We start from the raw sequence: 22533 nt of genomic DNA, 5'->3' as shown, positions 1-22533 counted from the left end.
ATCTGAGCAGCTCTGGACTCAGGAAGTGAGTGGTTTTCAGCACAATCGACACTGTAAACTCTGAAAACGCTAACGTGATTTACAATCAAATCTTTGTGCTCAGAGCCATATTGCTAAAAAGGGAGGAAAGGCATTGCAGGGGCCAAATGGACTCACATCAGGTTCAGCAAGGCCCTGGGGTCAGACGTGGCATTCAGATCCTGAAACACACGGAGCCGTTTTATAGAAGTCAGCTGTTGTTAAGACTTGGGTTTTTAACAGAGGGGGACCCTGAATGCTGGCCAACCTGAACGTGCTGGCTTAGAGGAGGATGAGGGCACAGTGTAAAGGTCGTACGTTCAACCTCCAGAGAGGGGGTGAGCAGCGGACTCATGGTGCCCTGATGGGAGGAGCACAGGCGTGTGGCACCTCAGCGCCCACCCCCCCTTACACCAGTTGCCTTTCTGAGGTCTCCTTTCAGACTTTTCAGAGGCCTTATTTCTGGACCTTATTTTTAAAAGCGAAACAATGCTGCTCCTCCAAGAACAGAACACGCCTATGCCCTTTTGTATCAAGACAGCTATTCAAAGAGCCAACACCACATCAGGAATCGTGGGGGTCAACCGACCACATTCGTCTCCCCGGAGGGAGCAGGCTTGTCAGGGGGTTCGGTCCCCGTCCCCAACTCTACTTCACGTTAGTGCGCGGATGGATGCCGAGCGGGCTACCGGATTAAAACAGAGGAACTAACTGGGAAGTTCTGCTGCAGGTGGGACGGTCTGCCCTTGGCTGCCAGCTGGGTCCAGCGGCCCTGACAAAGAACACTGGCTGATATTCACACGGATCACTGCCTGAGATAGAAAGCCTAGACTGAGGATAAAAGTTGCATCCACTTGGCAACACATGCCAAAGAACAGAAACGATTCTCGATGTGTTCTTTCACGTATCAAGAATAAATAAATCCAAAGGAAACGTACGGTAAACTTGACGTAAGCAAACTCGGCCTTAAAGAAACACAGGAAGATGAAAGCCCTAGCCATCACCGAACAGACATCTTGCCTGATTCTGCAAGAAGTTTCAAAAGTGACAAAGGAGAACAATTCAACTTGAGAAACATTCAATACGACTATCGCTACACCCCTTTCTCGACACCATCTCAGTTTTGAGGGGTAGGTTTTAAGCCCAAAAAGGCTGCCTGGAGTGCCGCGTAACACGCCAGTTCTGCAGAATCCCCGTCACAGACTGCCTCTGAAGGTGGTGAGGGCCTAAGCAAGAGTCCACTTCTGGTTAGTAGAACAACTTTTTATTTGACATCTACAAGACTGTGGTATCTTGCAGCTTTTGACCAGGTTTATACAATCTCAATTTTTCAATAGTGCAACCTGTGCAGGCAAAACAAAGGGAAAGGTAAACAAAAGGAAACAAAAAAAACCCAATTGTCCCCTCACTTGTTTTCATAAACATCTATTATAGGCGAAACAAAACTTACCCATATTATAGATAAGTGTCTATTCACATTTGTACATTACCATTTTTAACAGCTTGAGATAAACTCTACAATGTCTTACAACACATTAAACGATATTCAAGTTACTGGGTAACAACAATAACAACAAGAAATAAACATACAGCAGAAGCCTCAAGTGTTTCCTCATTGTCTAGTTTACAGCTCAAGTACGGTTTCCTTTTTTATGAGTGACAAATTAAGATAATGGAGTAAAAAAAGATTGTTTGCAAGATGGAAGCCGATTTGTACTTCTTTCTAAAACGATCTTTAAGTTAAGGAAAATGTAGTTTTAAGAAAAGCAGGCTTGTAGCCATTTTTGCAGCACACATTAGGAATACTATTAATACATTAAAATTAACTTTCAGAGTTTTACCACCAAAAAAATGTATATACTCATTACCTTGACAAGAAACCTGGGGCAGGGAGAAGAGGGTGAGGGGAATCCGCGGGGTGAGAAGCAATACCCAGGTATAAACACTATAAAAATGCAATAACCAATGCTGTACATCTACAAATGTTTCTCTCCGTTACTTGACTTGTTTTCATCTTGTTTACGCATGCTTTCAAAGACATGCACTGTCAGAACAAAAACTAAAAAAGAACCCGAGTGCATGATATGCAACCTTTCATTTCATGCTTTAATAAACCTATTGTTTAATAAGTTGGAAAAAGAAACCAATATATATTTTCTATATTTATAGACTCAAAACACATGCATCTGGGGATAAGTCCCACAGCAATTGCATGGATGTACTGCGTTAACCCTGAGCACTGTGTAACATAAAAGTAAAGCCAGTTTGGGAAGTTCCAAGCATTTTTAAACCAATTGTGGTTTGTAGCCTTTAACAAACTCACAAACAAACAGACACACGCACGCATACATACCCCTCTGCTCACCCAAAGTAAAAGCATATGGGAAGTACCATGGGAAAAGCAAAAGGAAAGACATATGTACCACCATCGGCACTGCTGATTTTCAGTTTTGCTATCTATTCCAGGTTTGTCCTTATTCCCAAAAAAATTAACTAGAGAGAGCACAACTGAAAAAAATTATAATTCTTTGGAAACTGTCCCTGATTTTTATGCAAATGATATGCTTCAACAGCATTTCAGATACATCCATGTTGAAACCTGTCTGTTCTTAAGCGTTGCTCAAGTTGGCGATGCTCTGCGGGTGACGCTGCTGCCAGAGCTGTTTCTGTTGGACCGCAAGCTGTTGAGACTGGTCTGAAGTTGACAGGAGATTTACAAGAGGAGACACACAATTTGCAGGAATGATCAAACCTGCAATTAGAAACAAGAACTTATCAAGGCTGTATCCAAGAGAAATCATACTGTGTTTTACAGCTGCACAGCACATTCCAAATGAAGCATAATATTAAGTGTAACAAATAAGACTCCACCCAAACACTAAACGAATACTTGAGAACTGAAATTGCCCCCTCAAAAGTAACCCAATTCCTCAGCAGCATTACTCGCAGAGACCTAAGCATATGCAAAGTCTACAGCAACACTGACTTCTCGGTGGAGGATTGGAAAATGGACTATAGTGTCTCTCTATCTACTGTCTTTGCAGCTCCACAAATGCAGGCGAACACGACCTTCTTTGGGCAAGTATTAATGGACCAACAGGGCTACAGAATAGTGGATGTGAATTCAACTGCTTAGTGAAGCAGGTAATTTCCAAGTGGGCACGCTACAGGCGTTAGCAAACTGTGGAAAGTATACGCCCTCGGTAAAGGAACTTTAACTCCTCCCATGTGGGAACAGGGGCTAGATGTGCCACATAAACTGCGCATGTGTGCGCGTGCATGCGTGCGGTTTTTGAGAAAACAAAACCCAGGCTTTTGATTTTTAAATGTTGGCCAACTAATTCAAATGCAGACTCGCAAAAACCAAAAATATCAAGAGGGTCAAAAAAAAAAAAAAAAAAAAAGGTCATGGACTGACTCTGGCCCATGGGCTGCCAACCTGCAGCCCACAATAAAAAGGAAGGTCGTCGTAAATGCAACAAACACGAAACCACAGGCCAAAGTGCAGTAATGATGAATTCCTGCAAGGCCTGCCATTTAGAGGATGGTGGGAACAGCTAGCCCGGTCTGCCCGTGCTCTCTGCTAAAACTCCAGTCCCTCCTCTGTGCAGTGACTGTCGTTCCAGTCTCAATTTGGCTCAATGACTGGAAACGGGTAGACTTCAGAGGATCCGGGGCAAGAGGCTGGGCTCGGTCTTTATACCATAGCCTGCACAGACAGCGACAGTGAGGAAGGGGAGCAAGAACAGCTGAGAGCGGCCTAAAATAAATGACATTGTAACTTCAGCTAGAATCAACAATGCCCATTCAAAGGTTTAACTTCCGTTCAACCTTTTTTTTTTTTTTTTAAATTTTTTTTTTTTTTTAACGTTTATTTATTTTTGAGACAGAGAGAGACAGAGCATGAATGGGGGAGGGTCACAGAGAGAGGGAGACACAGAATCTGAAACAGGCTCCAGGCTCTGAGCTGTCAGCACAGAGCCCGACGCGGGGCTCGAACTCACGGACCGCGAGATCATGACCTGAGCCGAAGTCGGACGCTTAACTGACCGAGCCACCCAGGCGCCCCCCGTTCAACCTTTTAAGAACATATAAAACAAGCTCTCCCCCATTACTGGAAGAGATACTGATTCTAAAACGTTAGAAGCAAAATAAAAAAAGAATAGGATCTGATTTTTCCCAATAGCTCAAACCCCCCAAAATTAGACTCACCTACAATCCGTTGTCCATCCTCTGTTCTCAGTCGAACAATCTGCATTTTCACATTTGTGCCACTGACAGATGCTAGAACACCCTCAACCTTTGTCCAGACACTCAGTACAGAGCCACATAATACGTAGTATGTGCGGCAACGAAGACCTATTTCACAAACTAATCCCAAGCTTGCCTTTTTACAGTTGCCACGCCTAGGAAAAATAGGGGAAAATATATACGTATACACATACACGCACGTGAACAGCTAGCAAAGTCTACCTAGGTTTCAAATGGAAGATGTCCTAGTCCAATTTGCCTTTCTTTATTGACAGTTTCTTCGATTACACTCTTATTGACATATTGGATTATCCTGTCCAATTTAAGGTGTCATTACTGGTTTGTTAAGTTTCTAAAATTTGTTTTAGAAAATAAGATTTCTGGGGCCTGACTCCCAGTTAAAAGGGTTTATTTACTGGGTTTGATATCCATTTAAACATTTGTCTTGAAAAATTTTTTTCATTTATATCCAAGTTAGTTAGCATATACCGCAATAATAATTTCAGGAGATTCCAGTGATTCATCCCCTATGTGTAACATCCAGTGCTCATCCTAACAAGTGTCTTCCTTAATGGCCCTTGCCCATTTAGCCCATCCCCCCACCCACAACCCCTCCAGTAAACATTTGTCACTTTAACATCTGTTAGTTTACTATATTGACGCTAGCTTATAAAATAATTCTGCCAGCTACTTCTAAAGTATTGAACAACCAATATATTATAAATCATGTCACTGAGAAAGGCCTCAGCAAACCAAAAGAATGGAACTATTACATTTTTTTTAAACTGTAAGAAAAAGAAGACATGGTTTATAAAATTATACGATTTATAAAATTTTTAAATTTTTAAATTTATATAATTCCTCAATAAAATTATATTTTTAATAGTAATTCAAGAGGATACACAGTAGTATTGGGCACTTGTCTTGCTAATGCTCAAAGCAAATGTTTTAGAGAGGACTACTGTAAGTTAACTTTAAAAATATTTTATCTTGAAAGATTTTCCTAATTTCCAAAACACTAATTTGCTCTCAAAATGAAAACAAAAAACATTGCTCGTATCAAATTTATCTTCCTACCTGTGTCTTAAAAGAAAAAAAAAACTAGCTAAAATTCATCCATGTCCTGTATTCCTTTTCATAAAATGGGCCAGATACCCCATTGTCTACTTAATGGGTGAGGAAACAGTGGGTAAGGAAATAGGGGAACCATGATGTGCAGGGTATTACGTGCCCTCCACACCTACGGCCTCAGCTGAAGTGGACACTGTAAGTTAGGGGATGACACAGTGACTTGAAAGAACACACCTCCAGCCAGCCTAGTGGCACAGTAGGACCACTTCCAGGGCTCAACAACAGTCTTCTGGTGCTGTCAGCAACTCTAATTTCCTAGCAGTTTCCTAGCCTTAAAAATGAAAAGTGATTTGGGATGCCAGTACAGCTTTTTTTTTTTTTAAAGAGAGAAATAAATAAACAAACAAATAAATGAAGGGAAGGGAGGAGAGGAGAGGGAGAAGAAGTCAGCTTTAACAAGGAGGATAGACAAATCCATACTGCCAGACTGCAGCTGGCCGGAAGTAACAAAGCACTGGTGAAGAACACAGGGGACACCTGAACAGCGTGTGGTCCACAGACATACAAGCAATTCTAACTGAAGAATGACACCTAACATCAGATAATCTGTTCACGGACTTCGAGAGACAGACAACTAAAGAGCAAACGTGTGTTTCAATTAAGTCTTGATTACATTTTGGAAAATACGGTGAGAAACATGAAATACTAACCAATAAGCATGAGTACAAGTGTCTGCAGATGAATTATACTGATCTAACCAGTGGATCAGGGCATCATCTGAGACTACCTGTGAAAATAAGACAAAAATTCCATTGAAACAGGATTGTTTTAAACAAGCTGGTTGCCTTTCTATGTTCTCTAAAGCCAATTTACAATCCTCTCTATACAGAAAATCTGGCCCATTACTAGCTGCGTTTGAACGCCCTTCATAAAATCCTGCCATTAGGCTCTTCCTATGTAACAAATGTTTCCAATAGCTAGTTTAATGTTAATTGTTGAAACTGGCTAGGAAGAATAGTAATACAAGGTAATACTAAGAATAAATAATAGTAATGCTAGAAAAAAAGTAGTCATTCACTGCTTTTCTACAAATCGTTGTAAAACAAGTATTTTTAACGGTTCTATTTTTTTGAGTTAACGCTGGAAGTTTCTTCTTCTACAACACAAGCTCTTTCAAATAATCATCTTACAAGTTTCTTAAATGGTTGATAACATTAAGACTGGTATGTTAATGTAACAAAATGTGACAAAATGTTTCCTAAAAATAATTTCCCTGTAATCAAATAGGGAAAATTCACAACATAATTTTATATATAGACATAAAGCACTCCTAAACAGTTTCAATATATTATTATAAAACAAGTATTCATAGATAGTATAATACAAATGAAAAAATACCTTCTTATATTTCTTTTTTAGATCAGCATAAATTTCTAATTTGAGCTGTTTTCCAGTATTTGGTCTATAAACTAAGAAAAGCTTCTTTTTTGGGTTCACTTCTTTAACCAAGATGGCAGTTTTCTTGTTGTTCCTTATCTATTTAAAAAAAAGTGAGAAAGTATAAAGATCTGTACTGCATACCTTAAGATACACTTTTTTGTACCATCACATTAGCAAATGCAATCCTTTGAAAGACTGTAATGCCAAATAAGCACATGAATCTGTAACTGTGGAAAAGGACAGCAGCTGCTCATCTACCTGAGTTTTTACAAGGTCTCACCAGAATGAAGTCTGGACCTAAATTCTTAGGTACACTCAAAACATAGGTTGAGGGCCAAGACACTCCTTAGGAGATTGTTTAGAATAAGTTTTAAAGCATAAATGTCCAGTGGAGACAATTTCGCTTGTTCTAGGCCATGTTCTTGCCTCAGAGATCCATGAGATAGGAGATTAGGGAGGGGGTAGAAAGGGTCTTCAGAGGAAAATCCTTTTACCTCTACTCTACTGTTCTTTGTTTTTTAAGTGTTTATTATTTTTGAGAGAGCAATTGTGAATGGGGGGGGGGGGGTAGAGCGAGAGGGACAGCAGAGAGCCTGATGCGGGGCTCAAACTCATAAACGGTGAGATCATGACCTGAGTCGAAACTGGACACTTAACCAACTGGGCCACCCATGCATCTCCCATTTCTTCTTTCATTTATTTTGAGAGAGAGAGGGAGAAAGGGAGACCGTGTGCAGGGAAGAACAGAGAAGGGGCAGGGCAGGGAGAATCCCAAGCAGGCTCCAGGTTGTCAGCACAAGAGCACAACGCGTGACTCCAACTCACAAACCGTGAGATCATGATCTGAACTGAAATCAAGAGTCAGACATTCAACTGACTGACCCACCCAGGCGCCTTACCTGTACTCTATGTTTAGAAATTTTCATAATAAAATGTATAAAAAAACAACAAAAAAAAAGCTACTCTCCTTGAAGTTACAATAAACCATAACCTCTAAGATAATGATTTTGATCACCCACAGTTCCCTGCACCCATCTATAATCCATCCATCAGGGCTGTCTATCCCTACGGTTGCTGTAGGGTGAAGTAAGACATCACGTGATCTGTAAACAGTAAAGCTACGATATAAAAAAGCCAAAACGTTGAGCTAATAATAAATATATATAGGTAAAAAGGGAAGACGTGGGTGTATCAGACAAATGATGGAACTTACACATATTTTTAATTTTTTTAAAAAAGTTGGGAGTTATGGCAGAAATACTAAGAGGAAGGAAAAAGCCCATTAAACTCAAGGAAAATTAAGACTGGAAAATTAACATCTCCTTTAAAGAATGGTGAACAATTTCTAAGCAATAATCTCTGGAGCAAAACTGAAGGAAAAAAAAAGTTTCAAAGTAAAGATACTTTCTCAGCCCCTCTACAAACTGTTCTCTGAGCTACTAACTTTACATTAATTCTTACACTGATAAAAGAAAAACACTTAATATTTTACTTATCTCATAGATATTAAAGATCATTTGTATGATTTTGAAACATTGTTTATACATTTACAAAGTCTATAAAACAATAGCTACGGTAAAAATTACATTTTCTGATGTTTTATCAGTTGATGTGAAACTCCATATAATAATTATGCTTGGAGGACAGTGTTTAAAGCATTTAACAGTGTAATCTATCTTTACAGTGTCAAATTAGTTCATTACAATTACAAAATAAATCATCATGTTACAGTGGAAATAAAAGTGATTTTGACATGGTTTTCCTAATGTTAACACACATTAAACACTGTAAAGCACACCTGCTTATTTCTGTAGAGTGTCAAAGACAAACAACACCTGCACCTTCCTGGAAGGATTGCCCCTTCTAAGGCTGCGTCTCCTCACATCCAATGGCCCGCTGCCGTGCAGGAAGTAACAAAGGACCAGTGTTACCACGCCCTTCCACTCAAAGGGAGACGAGGATCAGCACTTTCCTCAAAACCGACCAGCGTGTAAATTCTGGCCATAGTTTGGAACAAATAAAGAATAGCCAATACCCTAACCCGCATCAATAAAAATCCCATCTAAGGGAGAATAATAAAACCTGTTGAATTCGATCAGTAATTGTGATGTCATACTGGTTTTGATATGATGATGCTGTAGTTTTATCAAATGTTACTGCTGGTGAAAACTGGTGTACAATTTCTCTGTATCATTTCTCATAACCTCATGTGAATCGACAAATATCTCAGTAAGATTTTCAAAAAATAAATTAACTAGGAGCCAGATTCAGTTTGAGAGCTTTGCTCTTGGATCAAGGGCCAGTAAATCAGGACTGTGACCAAATCAGGCCTGAGGCTCCTAAGCTTAAGAACACTTTAAGGGAAGCGATGCCTGCATGGCTCAGTCAGTTAAGTGTCCAACTTCAGCTCAGATCATGATCTCACAGCTCATGAGTTTGAGCCCCACATCGGGCTCTGCTGACAGCTCAAAGCCTGGAGACTGCTTCAGATTCTGTGTCTCCCTCTCTCTCTGTCCCTCCCCTGCTTGTGCTCTGTCTCAAAAATAAACATAAAAAAAATAAAAACAAAACACGAACAGTTTAATAAGGAAAGAAGGAAGGAAGAAAGGAAGGGAAAAAGAAAAACAAAAACAAAAAAGAATAGTCAGTGGAAACCATCTATGGCCTACAAAACCTGAAATATTTACTATCTGATCCATTGTAGAAGTTATTTAAGGATACCTGTTCTACATAGCTTATTTATGACAGCACCACATATGGTCTCTTTTATGCAGTTACATCTTCAACCTGGTCTTCGTTTACAGTTGGCCTCTCCACAAATTTTGCAAATCAAAACTAAAATGTGGCACATACATACAACGGAACATTATTCAGTCACAAAAAGGAATGAAGCACGGACACATGCTACAACATGAATGAACCCCGAAGGCTTTTATGCCGGGTGAAAGCCAGACACAAAAGGAGAAGTATTCTATGCCTGCACTTACATATACGAGGCACGCAGATATGCATATTCATAAACAGAGGGGAGATCAGAGATTATTAGAGGTTAAGAGAAGGGGGAATGGAGAGTGTTTAACGGTTGTAGTTTTTGTGGGATGATAAAAAAGTTTTGAAAATAGAGAGTGGTGATGGTTGCACAATACTGAGCATAATGCCACTGAATTATACACTTTAAAGGAGTTAAAGTGGTAGATTTCGTTATATATTTTACCACAACTTTAAAAGTTAACAATGTACACTGAACTATACACTGAAGTGAATTGGATGGTATATGAATCCTATCTTAATAAAGCTGTTTAAAAAAAAAGAAATGAGGGGCGCCTGGGTGGCGCAGTCGGTTAAGCGTCCGACTTCAGCCAGGTCACGATCTCACGGTCCGTGAGTTCGAGCCCCGCGTCGGGCTCTGGGCTGATGGCTCAGAGCCTGGAGCCTGTTTCCGATTCTGTGTCTCCCTCTCTCTCTGTCCCTCCCCCGTTCATGCTCTGTCTCTCTCTGTCCCAAAAATAAATAAACGTTGAAAAAAAAAAAATTAAAAAAAAAAAAAAGAAATGAAGGAATAGATTAAAAACAACTCACGACAAAATAACAAATAAAAGGTGAAAATCTCTCTCTCTCTCTCTCTCTCTCTCTCTCTGCTCCTCCCCCACTCATGTTCTCTCTCTCTGCTCCTCCCCTGCTCACGTTCTCTCTCTCTCTCACTTACTCTCAAAATAAGCAAATAAACATTAAAATAGACAAATATATAAAATTCCAGCCAAAAAAAAAAAAAGGTGAAAATCTAATCAAGTTTTTAATGTTTCTTTTTGAGAGACAGAGACAGAGAGACAGAGAGACACACAGAGAGAGAGAGAGAGAGAGAGAGAGAGAGAGAGAGAGAGAGAGGGGCAGCTTGAGAGTGTGGGAGGGGCAGAGAGAGAGAGGGAGACAGAATCTCAAACAGACTCCAGGCTCTGAGCCATAGAGAGCCCAATACAGGGCTTGAACTCAGGAACCACAAGATCATGACCTGAGCCAAAGTTGGACTGAGCAACCCAAGCACCCATAAGAAATCTTGATAAAAGAGAAATTCAAGGAAACCATACTAAAGTCTTTGCAAATAAAAACTTAGAAAATTTTCTGAAATAAAAAGATTTGAAACAGAAAGAAAAAAGATTTGAAACTTCCTATATTGAAAGAGCATATCACATACCTGAAAATACTAACTAAGAATAACTAATACCAATATACGTTCACAAAATTATCAAACTCTAAAGGGAATCCTTTGAGTATGTAGATGAAAACAAAACAACCAAATTAAAAAGGGGAAAATTCTGGGCACCTGGGTGGCTCAGTCGGTTAAGCGGCCGACCCTTAATTTCGCCTTAGGTCATGATCTCACAGTTTGTGGGTTCAAGCTCCACCTCGGGCTCTGAGCTGACAGTGCAGATCCTGCTTGGGATTCTTCCTCTCACTATGCCCCTCCCCTGCTGTGTTCTCTAAATAAATAACATTTTAAAAACGAGGGGGGGAGGGGAAGATTCACTGAACTGTATAAGATTTATGTTATGTATGCTATACCTTAATAAAAACATATAAAACAAGACCTGAGAAAAAATCTTTTTTTAAACAATTTTTTAATCTTTATTTTTGAAAGAGAGACAGAGTGTGAGTGGTGTACAGAGAGAGGGAGATACAGAATCCAAAGCAGGCTCCAGGCTGTCAGCACAGAGCCTGACATGGGGCTCGAACTCACGAGCTGTGAAATCATGACTTGAGCCAAAGTCGGATGCTCAACTGACTGAGCCACCCAGGCGCCCCTGGTAAAGTGGTTTTTAAGTACCAAAGCACAAACTTGAACCATTTAAGAACTCAGGGAGTAATGCTCCCAAGCCCTTCTTGAGGATTCTACTACAGAACAGGCTTCAAACAAAATGATTAGTGATAGTAACCTCAGGACTAGTGAGAGGTGAGCATTAAATTTAAGAGGTAAGGTTAAGTATTAAAAGAAAAGCATACTATGTAAGTGCCATATGCTAACAATGCAGAAAAACACAGCTATGTTTTAAAATGGGAGAATGAGGGGAAGGAGAAGCCCCCCCCCCCCCAAAAAAAAACCTCTCATGCTTTTTTTTCCAAATTATTTTCAGGAATACTTAGGTATAGTATCATTATTTTATCATCCTGTGCGCGATGGAGAATAAAGATTATTACTGAAGAAAAGAACACACAGATACCAGAGAAGAGAGGACATAAAAATTCCACAGTCTTTAAGAGGAAAGTTCAAGATATTAGGCCCTATGTGATTTCACATAGACACGCATGCATGCATTTGTGGATGTAGGGATGTGTGTCTAGACGTACACACACATACATATACCCACCTCCCTCCTCCTTAGCTCTACTGACAAATATTAAAGAATTATTTACACTAATAGCCAACAATGAATCAATGTTTAAGATATAAAGCTTAATAGAAGACTACAAAACTATGTAGTCCTTTATATTGGCAAAAGAAGGTCACTATCCCATGCAAAACAGTCCAATTAACTAATATATAATAATCCAAAACTTGTACCTAATATCCATCATAATCCATTAAATGAAAGTGTCTATAAAAGGACAAACCCAGTTACAGAGATAAATGATCAAAACAGAAAAAGCTAAATACAACTGGAAAACTGGCACAAAGCAAATAGATAATTAGAATTCTGGCAATGGTGATGCATTATCTATCTTCACAATTAGCACTGCAAGGAAACAAGTCTTACTTGCAGTGACAAGTAAAAGCCATCATCTGGTCCTGTCAGCTCAGCCCAAATCTTGGTAGCTTCCTCCCAAGACATTCCTCTCTCTACACTAATCTGTAAAAGAAATAATAAAACTTAAATTACACTCATTTCTGTGAGTGCCTGTCACAAAAGGAAATTACATTTAAATGTGCACATTTTCCAAACTTACAGTGTATAACTCTACATGACCAGAGGTTGAATATCCTGGAGTCAAAAACTTCTTAACATCACTTTTCCTCACTTTTTCATCTCCAGAACCAAGATCTTAAAAAAGAAAAAGCAACATATAAGTGAAAAAAGAACATTTTATTAGGAAGACACAGGACATTTTCCAAGTTTCTCCACTTACCTAAAATTCCCATATCATATCTTCCATTTTTTTTGGCATTCTGAACAACGGCTGTAAGTGTGTCTGCAAAATACTGAAAGAGCGCATTCTGCTGGTGCACCTCCATGCCGAGAATTCTGTTTAAGAATTTTCCTATGTTATTATAATCTGCAAGGACAAGATTATGTCAAAGATTTAATACATTCAAATAGCAATTAAAATCTACTCGCCCCTGGAATTAACAACAACAACAAAAAAAGATGGGGCGCCTGGGTGGCTCAGGTCATGACTCAGTTCAGGTCGTGATCTCGCAGTTCGTGAGTTCAAGCCCCACAACAGGCTCTGTGCCGACAGTTCAGAGCCCGGAGCCTGCTTCAGATTCTGAGTCTTCCTCTCTGACCCTCCCCCACTCGTGCTCAGTCTCTCTCTCCCAAAAATAAACATCAAAAAAAAGAAAGAAAAGAAAAAAGAAAAAACTCATTCATCTAGGCCTAGGCCAAGTCTCCTTTCTCCCCCATGCTCTTCCCTCACAGCCTTGACTTCCCCCTGCTCCCAGAACAGAGCTGTAACCTGACCATGTCTACCTCTAACAATTAGTATGGCCGCACACATGCTCCATAAGATAATGATCCTATTGAATTTCTGCATCTTCAACTCCACTTACTGAAAGTATGAACACAATTTAGCACATGAGAATGTTTGTTCTCCAACATGAAATCTTGATTTATAAAGTTCTAAGTGCTATACGTCTGTGAAGCTCAACTTTGGCTACAACATTTGGAACTGTGGGAAATAGCAATGTCTAAGCCCCAGCCCTGGCTTCAGCATTTTCTAAAATGATCATACAGTTGATCATACATGCAACCTGGGTTGAAAACTGCTGCTATATGGACATAATAAAGGTTTAATCTCTTTTGAATAACCACATTAGCAAAAACCAGCCAGAGTGGTTTAGGAGGAGCACTGAGGAGGGATTGAGAACTACAAACTTGAAACTTCAAATTGACAAAAGTATAAACAAAAGGGGCTGTACGTAATGATACAGCAACAGTTATGTCTATGTACAAAACTCATACTCTTACCTTTATCTAGAGTCAGAATTCCTGAGCGATCTTCTACATTTATCAGGCCAACTCCTATCAGTCCTTGTCGAACATCTGTCAAGAAATTGATAAAAAACCTTATAGCCCAAATGACTCAACGAGCTGTGAGATGACCAAACTACATCAAGTTCTAGCATTAAAACACAGCCTAAAGTATTTTTCACAGTTCCTATTAGCTGAATTAAATGGCCATCCCCACAGGTCTTCAGGCACTCCAAAATCCTATAGTATTCAAACTTCACACTATATTACTTCATTAAAATATCTCATCTTCCCAACAGAAGTCACTGGAAGTGGAGATGTTTGGTTACGCAGCTGTCACCCACAGGCCATAAACAATTTTGGACACGTAAAGACGACTAGCTGATTAAATAATTGTGTAAACAAGCTATTAATCTTGCTTCCCTCTCAAATGTTACCCATCAGCATTGACAAGGTGGTACAAAAGCAAAATGTGTAACAGTTAGTTAACATGTTCTGAATTATGTTACTAAGAAGGCAGTTTATGGGGCCTTTTTTTTTTTTAAGTTTATTTATTGGGACACCTGGGTGGTTTAGTCTGTTAAGCATTGGACTTCGGCTCAGGTCATGATCTCACAGTTCGTGAGTTCAAGCCCCGTGTCAGGCTCTGTGCTGACAGCTCAGAGCCTGGAGCCTGCTTTGGATTCTGCGTCTCCCTCTTCTCTGCCTCTCCCCCATTCACACCCTCTCTCGTTCTCAAAACATTAATAGAATCATTAAAAATAAAGTTTATTTATATATTTATTTACTTATTTAAAGAGAGAGTGAGCGAGCATGCCCAAGCAGGGAAGGAACAGAGAGAGAGAGAGAATCCTAAGCAGGCTACACACTGCTACCATAAGGCCCAGTGTGAACCTCGAACCCATGAACCACAAGATCATGACCAGAGCCGAAAGCAAGAGTCGGACGATGAACCCACCCATGCATCCTAGTTTATGGGGCTTTTTATTACTGACGTCCAGGGTCCAAACCAGACGTACAGAATGAGGGTCTAAGAGAACAGAGTCAATAGGAAAGCATGATTGCATCCTATTTACACATTTAATGAATCAGTCAGTACTCTGCTACACACACAAAACTGTTTAAATTCTGTAGGTGACAACTCTGCAGCCAGAGATCTCTGCTGCCAAAAATCCTTCTTTTTGGAAACCAGTCTTGTGGAAGAAAATCTGTACAGAAGGATAACTGTATAATTTCATCACTGTTTATGATGGCAAAAAAATGAAAACCACCTGAATACCAATGAGGGAATGATTAAAAAACTGTTGTATAAGCTAGCTGTAGAGTATCATCCAAATGTTAAAAATACATCAGTGCTGGGACGCCTGGGTGGGTCGGTTGGTTGAGCGTCCAGTTCTTGATTTTGGCTTAGGTCATGATCTCGTGGTTCTTGAGTTCGTGCCCCACACTGGGCTCTGTGCTAGCAGTGCAGAAACTGCTTGGGATTCTCTCTTTCTGCCCCTCCCCTACTCATGCTATCTCTGTCTCTCTCAAAACAAATAAATAAAATTTAACAGAAAAAAAAAAATTAAAAAAAAAAAAAAATGTTAGGGGCGCCTGGATGGCTCAGTCAGTTAAACGGCCGACTTCGGCTCGGGTCATGATCTCGCGGTCCGTGAGTTCGAGCCCCGCGTCGGATTCTGTGCTGACAGCTCACAGCCTGGAGCCTGTTTCAGATTCTGTGTCTCCCTCTCTCTGACCCTCCCCTGTTCACGCTCTGTCTCTCCCTGTCTCAAAAATAAATAAATGTTAAAAAAATGTTAGTGCTATAGCTACTGAGTTTTAAGAGGGGTCTATGTTATTAAATGAGAAAAGTACACTGTACGTGATATCAACAACATTAAAAAAAAAAAGCCCTGTGTTTAGACAAACAAGGAGAAAAGATGTAGAAGGCGGTCCTTGTTCAGACTGCAACACTTGTGACCTCAGCAGATGAGAAAGGGGGGGATTAAGGGGAGAGTACTGGTTCTTCATTATATACTTTGACTTTTTTCATTGCTTGTAAGTAACATGTAATTTACTTATTTTTTTTAAGATTTTATTTTTAAGTAATCACACCCAGCGTGGGACTTGAACACACAACCCAGAGATCAGGAGTTGCATACTTTATCAACTGAGCCATCCAGGTGTCCCAAGTAACATGTAATGAAAAAAAAAAACAATAGAAACAAATGAGGGAGTCATTTTAAACACAACAACAACAAACAACAAAAAAACAGGAAGAAAAAAGAGAAAGAGGAAAAGAATTAATTGGTTCTTTGCTTTGGGTTTTTTTTTTTCTTTTTTTGAGAGAGAGGCAGCACGAGATGGGGAGAAAGGCAAAAGGAGAGACAGAATCTTAAATAGGCTCCACACCCAGCGAGGAGCCTGATGCAGGGCTCGATCCCACAACTCTGGGACCATGACCTGAACTAAAATCAAGAGACGGAGGCTCAATCAACTGAGCCACCCAGGTGCCCCTGTAGTTTCTGCTTTGTTAAATGCCATCAGTGATTATAAGCATCCTTGCCAGTATGTCAATATAGCTTGTTACCAATACTAAATAATAAACCAATACTGGTTCAACTGGAAAGGACTTTCTAGTGAAAAATTCTAACTACAATAATGTTTCAAATACCCTACATCTACATATTTGCCAAAGTATTTTCTTTTCTCTTAAGATTTATTTATTCTGAGGGGTGCCTGGGTGGCTCAGTTGGTTAAACATCTGACTTTGGCTCAGGTCATGATCTCATGGCTCATGGGTTCGAGCCCTGCATCAGGCTTTGTACTGACAGCTCAGAGCCTGGAGCCTGCTTCAGATTCTGTGTCTCCCGCTCTCTCTTTCCCTCCCCCATTTGCACACACTCTCTTTCTCCCCCTCAAAAATAAACGTTAAAAAAAAAGGCTTATTTATTTTGAGAGAGAGAAAGAGCGTGTACACTAGCGGGGGAGGGGCAGAGAGAAGGAGAGAGAATTCCGAGCAGGCTCCACACCATCAGCACAGAGTCCAATGTGGAGCTCAAACTCACAAACCATGAGATCATGACTTGAGCCAAGATCAAGAGTCGTACGCTTAACCGACTGTGCCACCGAGGCACCCCCTCCAAAGTATTTTCATAACTTTCTGAATTATAAAATAAATCATCAAAAATCAAAATCATCTAGACTACTTACATTCATGGGGAAAAAGTATTCTACAGATTTGCAAGACAGGTCAAAAGAATTTCTATAGCACTACCTGGGGCTTTTTTTTAATATGAAAATTTCAAACGTATAGAAATATAAAAAGAATTACTCTATGAACCAGATACACATAACCCATCATCCAGTTTTAACAACTATTAATACGTGGTTAGTTTTGTTTTACGTACATCCTGTACCAACTTCCACAGATTATTTACCTAGGCACTTTCTAAAATTAAAATTTAAAAGCTACCTGGCATAGTCATTTTAAATTAAGGTAACAAATCCACTTTGCTCTATTAATCCAGTATTAACATGCAATAAACTGCCAATGGCAAAAAATACCTCATATAAATGAAATTTAATAATCTGATTGTAAGAAGTCAACTTAGGTGTCTGTTAACCTTTAATTTCTAAATTTTATACAATTTACATCCAAAGAAAATGTAAACAGCGCATGTCAGAATAAGTTTTAGTGCCTACCTTGTACTTGTTTTCCTCTATTGTGATTATTTTTATTTTTATTTTTTAAAGTTTATTTGAGTGGGAGAAAGTGTGAATGGGGGAGGGGAAGACAGCGAGGGGAGAGCAAGACTGCCAAGCAGGCTCTGCATTTCCAGCATGGAGCCTCATGTGGGGCTTCAACTCATCAACTGTGAGATCATGATCTGAGCCAAAGTTGGACGCTTAGCTGACTAAGCCATCCAGGCACCCCCGAGTGATAATTTTTAAAAGTTACCTTTAAAGAATTCTCCAGGATAGTCCGGAGGTGGTGATACCATAGGAGAATCCAGGTTGACAATAGATTTCATGACAATTTCTAAAGCGTTTCTTCCATACTGCAATAAAAAACAAAGGTCAACCAATTCCAGCACTTGCTACACTTCAATCACATGACCAGCTGAATGCTATAAAAACTATTATGTATGGTACCAAAGATTCAAAAATGACAGGACTTTATATATATGTATATATATATATATATATGCTAGTTCACACAATAGCAGAAAGCACATGTCCAATAAATAACTTCCTTTAAATTCACATTTGATTCATTCACAAGTATTTATTATATTCCTATTTCCTAATAAGGATGAAAATACGATTATACTGCAGAGTTGATCACCAAAGGTCTGATATGGGAAAATCTGTGTCTTACAGGATGCTATCATTTTACAGCAAAAACATAAGAGGAGGCAGTTTTAAGTTTTAAACAGTAACCACTTCCCCTTTTTGTTCACCAGAGAACTAGACACTACCACAAATTTTCAGAGATACTGAAAGCTGAAATGTACCTTATTATCAAAATTGAACCTGCTCAGATCTCTAGATTCTGTTGCTCTTCTGTCACCATGTGTAAGCGCTCCCTATCAAAACAGAAAGTTTCCAATCAAGGCACAGAAGACAGGTTAACATTCACCATCTCTTACACACAACTATACAACTTCAAAAACTTACCAAACTCTCAAGTCTTTTAGCAACAATAGAAGCAAATCTTTGCTCTCCTGCCAATTCAGAAATCAGAAACACATATTCGGGAGCAGTGACTTGGTTTGATCTATGAGTCCGTCCTGTAAAGACATTAAAAATACTTATGTGTTCCCTATACACAAAGTATTCTGAGATCGACTTCTAGCATTTTAACACTAAGCTGGTATCTGGAAACTTTTAAGAGAAAAACTGAAGAATGTAACATTTGGGGCACCTCGGTGGCTCAGTCGTTTAAGCTTCCAACTCAGGTCACGATCTCACGATTCATGAGATTGAGCCCCATGTCGGGCTCAGCACTGATACTGTAGAACCTTCCTGGAATTCTTACTCCCTCTCTCTCTGTCCCTCTCCCACTCATACAGTCTCTTTCTCAAAATAAGTAAATATTAAAAAAAAAAAAGTAACAATTACTGTGACTCTCCAAAAGGCACAAAACAGAAAACACTCGCTTGAACAACATCCATATTCAGAGCACTACTCCCCCCTTACAAAAGGACAGAAACTGCCACAGAACTGTCCAATGATAAACATATTATTACTGCTGCCCCACTTGGGGTTAACCACAATGTTTCTGAAGCAAAGTCACTCTGGGTTCTTCCAAAATTTTTATTTTTTAAATCATCAAGTCACAGGGACATGAATGTGTAGGGCAAGGGAGGAGTAATATGCCTTCAGTAAAGCCACTGAGGGCTGAAAAGGACATGAGGTGGCAGGTGCTCTGACAGAGACCACATACATCCTGAAGATCTATAATGAAGATATTCCCGAGGAACCTTATTCTTAGATATAATGCCAGAAACCCCCAAGAAATCCAACACAGTTCTTTTACATTTCTCACAACAGGTAAGAAATGAATTCACGTATTCTAGATTTTTAGGTATATGCAATACAAAATCCACTCCAAAATTACACATACGTCATGCTTTAAGATATCTGACATTAAATATAGGTTTTGATATGTACACATTTCCCCAATGATCCCTAGCTATCTCTTAAGTGATATTCAATGTAGGAACTTACCGAACTGCTGAATTGCTCTATCAGCACTCCAGGGTAATTCCAAAGTCATGTGAACCCGTCGCCTTTGATTTTTAGCTCTCCGATCTGCTTGTAATGAAATACCCGAGCTGGCAGCTTCTGAGATGATAGCAATATTCTGTATTAAATGTAAAGGGAAAAAAAATAATAATCACCTTTGCACAAAGACAAGTAGGCCAGTACCCTAAGTAAATTTCTTAGAGTACTAGTGGTCCACCAATACCTATCCTCCCCTCCTTCTTCAATTATGGAACCCCAAATTAGGCAGGTACACGGCTGCCCAGAATCAAGATTGTATTTCTCACTTTGCAGTGCAGCTAATTGTGGGCATACTCCAGTAGGCTGTAGGTGATACGAACATCTAAGTAATGTCCTTCAAAGTCAAGAACGTGCCCTTCTCCTTTTTTCTCCTCTCTGCTAGATGAAATGTAAAGGTATTATGACTGAATCTAAAATAGGTAACTTGAAAATGGAGGCTCACATATTAAAGGAATAAGACAGAAGAGGCATAGTCTTCAAGGAGCTTTAACGGCCCTGGTCTACATACTCAAACTTGTACATGGGAGAAATTACCTTCTACCTTGTTTAAATCAGTATGCTTTTGGATTTTCTGTCATTTAACAGCTAAAACTAATTCCAACTAATACAATTCCCAATGCACATGGGTAAAAATTCATGAAACAAAGTACATGGCACAACTGGTAATACCTCTTTCTACAATCTTTAAAATACGTAGCATGAGCTTTTAAATATACTTATAAGGGGCACCTGGGTGGCTCAGCCAGTTCAGTTAGTTAAGCATCCGACTCTTGATATTGGTTCAGGTCATGATCTCATGGTTGTGAGACTGAGCCCCACGAAGGGCTCCATGCTGACAGCAGAGAGCCTGCTTACGAGTCTCCCTCTCCGGCTCTCTTCCCCTCCCCTGTTCATGCGTGCTCTCCCTCAAAATAAATAAATTTTTAAAATAGACAAATGTATTTCCAGAAGACTTTGATAATGGTAACTATCCTCAATTATTTCATTTGCAAAGGCAGAAAAACTCACTGAAATATAAAGAAAAATGTGAGCAAAGATTTAAGATTTTATTCTACCTTTTAAATTAAGGAATTAAGTTTAAGTGGCACTCCTATTTTTTAGCAATCTCATCAGCAAATGCTTATGGTTAATTCCAACTAAATGGGGAAGAACTAGTCTGAGAATCTCAAAATTGCCTGATGGTTACTTAACAGTAAGAGGCTATACAAAGAGCCTCCGGAGGCAACCAAGGTCTGTCTCCATAGCGGTGAGGTATGCAAGCCAATCTAAACGTCATTCAGAGGAATCACCCTAATATGACACGGCTGCACAGCAGTAAGAATCAGCAAAACCAAAGACCATCAGGAATCTGTGTGTGCTTAAATGTATTTTTAGACTCAAAATTAGACTGACACTGGAGAGTAGCATTAGATGTGAAGGCATTAAGATGACCTGTGAGAACTCAGTAGTTTCATATTCTGATTAAAAATGTAGAAAGCCTATAAAGTTATTAAGATCCACATTTAATTTTGTGCACAATAGAAAATACTTACTACATCCAATTTGTGAGAAAATAATGAAAATGTAAAATGTGCAGTATGTGCAATTACTAAAAAATACAGAATAACAACATTCAACGCAATTTCTTTTATTTATTTTTAAAGTTTATTTATTTTGAGAGAGAGAAGTGGAGGGAGGGGGCAAAGAGAGAGGGAGAGAGAGAATCCCAAGAAAGTTCCATCCTGGCAGCCCAACACGGGGCTCAATCCCACAACCCTCTGACGATGACCTGAGCCGACATTAAGAGTCAGAAGCTTAACCAACTGAACCACCCAGGTGCCCCCACACGTAGTTTCTTTTAAAAGAAAAAACAAAACCAAACAAAAACCCTAAACATTAATTTTAACATATGGGCATTGTTCTTTTCATTGAAAAGCATCCCAGAAAAACATACCTTATCTCCATCCATAAATCTTTGTTTTTCTGTGATATTTAGTATTTCCACAGGGACATCAAGTTCAGATCTTGACTCATAAGATATGCTTCCATCATCATTGCTCACAACCCTCCCTTTGCGGCCAGTCATCTGAAAAACCAAAGTGTCCTTACAATTAAGTTACCTGATTAAGACGCAGGACACCCAGGACTCCTTCATTAGAGAAACGTGGTGGGGGACAGAAGGGGACGATGAAGCCAGTATGTACTATGCAGCCTGGGCCGCACAGGCACCCTGGGGGAGAGAACACTGCAATACAATCTCTGGTTTGGAGAAGTTCAGATTCCAGCAGAGAAAGCAGATGTGGGGCAATGATCACAAAGGCTTCATGACAGGTGCAGTAACAGATCAGTGTTGGGTAAACACCAGATACTAAGGATAAGAATTCACTGACTCTAGGAAGACAAATACAGAACAAGGTTCTAAGATCTAAGAGAAAATTAGACACATTATTATGATATCCAAAATAGCACTCATTCCTCAGCATTTTGGAAGTGGCCAAAAGGAACACAAAAAAAAGACCAAGGAGAGACACAGCCCTGATCGAGTCATATTTACCTCAGCAACATTCTCAGGGCCACCAAGTTCATCAATAAGTTCATCCAGGGTATTAGGAGGGAGGTCTTCAGCTAATTTTTCTAGTTTATCAAGTAGGTCTTTCTTCATCTGCTGGGCTCTTTCCACGGCATCCTGACTTGTTATAAGGCTACTGTTACTGTTGGTGTTACTGTTGGCTAGATAAGGCACATTTGGTAAGAAAAAAAAAAAAAAATCAGTACAAAGTTTAAATATGTTTTGTTTAAAAAGTACATTTCAAGGACA

At 39.5% G+C, this 22533-nt stretch overlaps 1 protein-coding gene across 3 annotated transcripts in view; it reads right to left on the bottom strand.

Annotated features, from left to right (window-relative positions):
* Positions 1–1263: 1263 nt before the first annotated feature.
* Positions 1264–22533, bottom strand: part of SBNO1 (strawberry notch homolog 1) — a 53624-nt gene continuing 32354 nt past the window's right edge. For all 3 annotated transcript variants that reach the window (XM_042961531.1, XM_042961533.1, XM_042961532.1), the window contains exons 19-32: positions 22270–22445; positions 21670–21801; positions 19680–19815; positions 18627–18739; positions 18464–18535; positions 17908–18007; positions 13962–14036; positions 12901–13047; positions 12721–12815; positions 12531–12623; positions 6739–6876; positions 6051–6127; positions 4231–4424; positions 1264–2770 (exon numbers count right to left, since the gene is read on the bottom strand). In XM_042961531.1, the coding sequence (XP_042817465.1) occupies positions 2628–2770; positions 4231–4424; positions 6051–6127; positions 6739–6876; positions 12531–12623; positions 12721–12815; positions 12901–13047; positions 13962–14036; positions 17908–18007; positions 18464–18535; positions 18627–18739; positions 19680–19815; positions 21670–21801; positions 22270–22445 (1691 nt within the window). In that variant the 3' untranslated portion in view covers positions 1264–2627. The remainder of the gene's footprint in view (positions 2771–4230; positions 4425–6050; positions 6128–6738; positions 6877–12530; positions 12624–12720; positions 12816–12900; positions 13048–13961; positions 14037–17907; positions 18008–18463; positions 18536–18626; positions 18740–19679; positions 19816–21669; positions 21802–22269; positions 22446–22533) is intronic.

This window comes from Panthera tigris, chromosome D3 (assembly GCF_018350195.1).
Source record: "Panthera tigris isolate Pti1 chromosome D3, P.tigris_Pti1_mat1.1, whole genome shotgun sequence".
NCBI lineage: Eukaryota > Metazoa > Chordata > Mammalia > Carnivora > Felidae > Panthera > Panthera tigris.
This window is presented reverse-complemented; position numbering and strand designations above follow the sequence as displayed.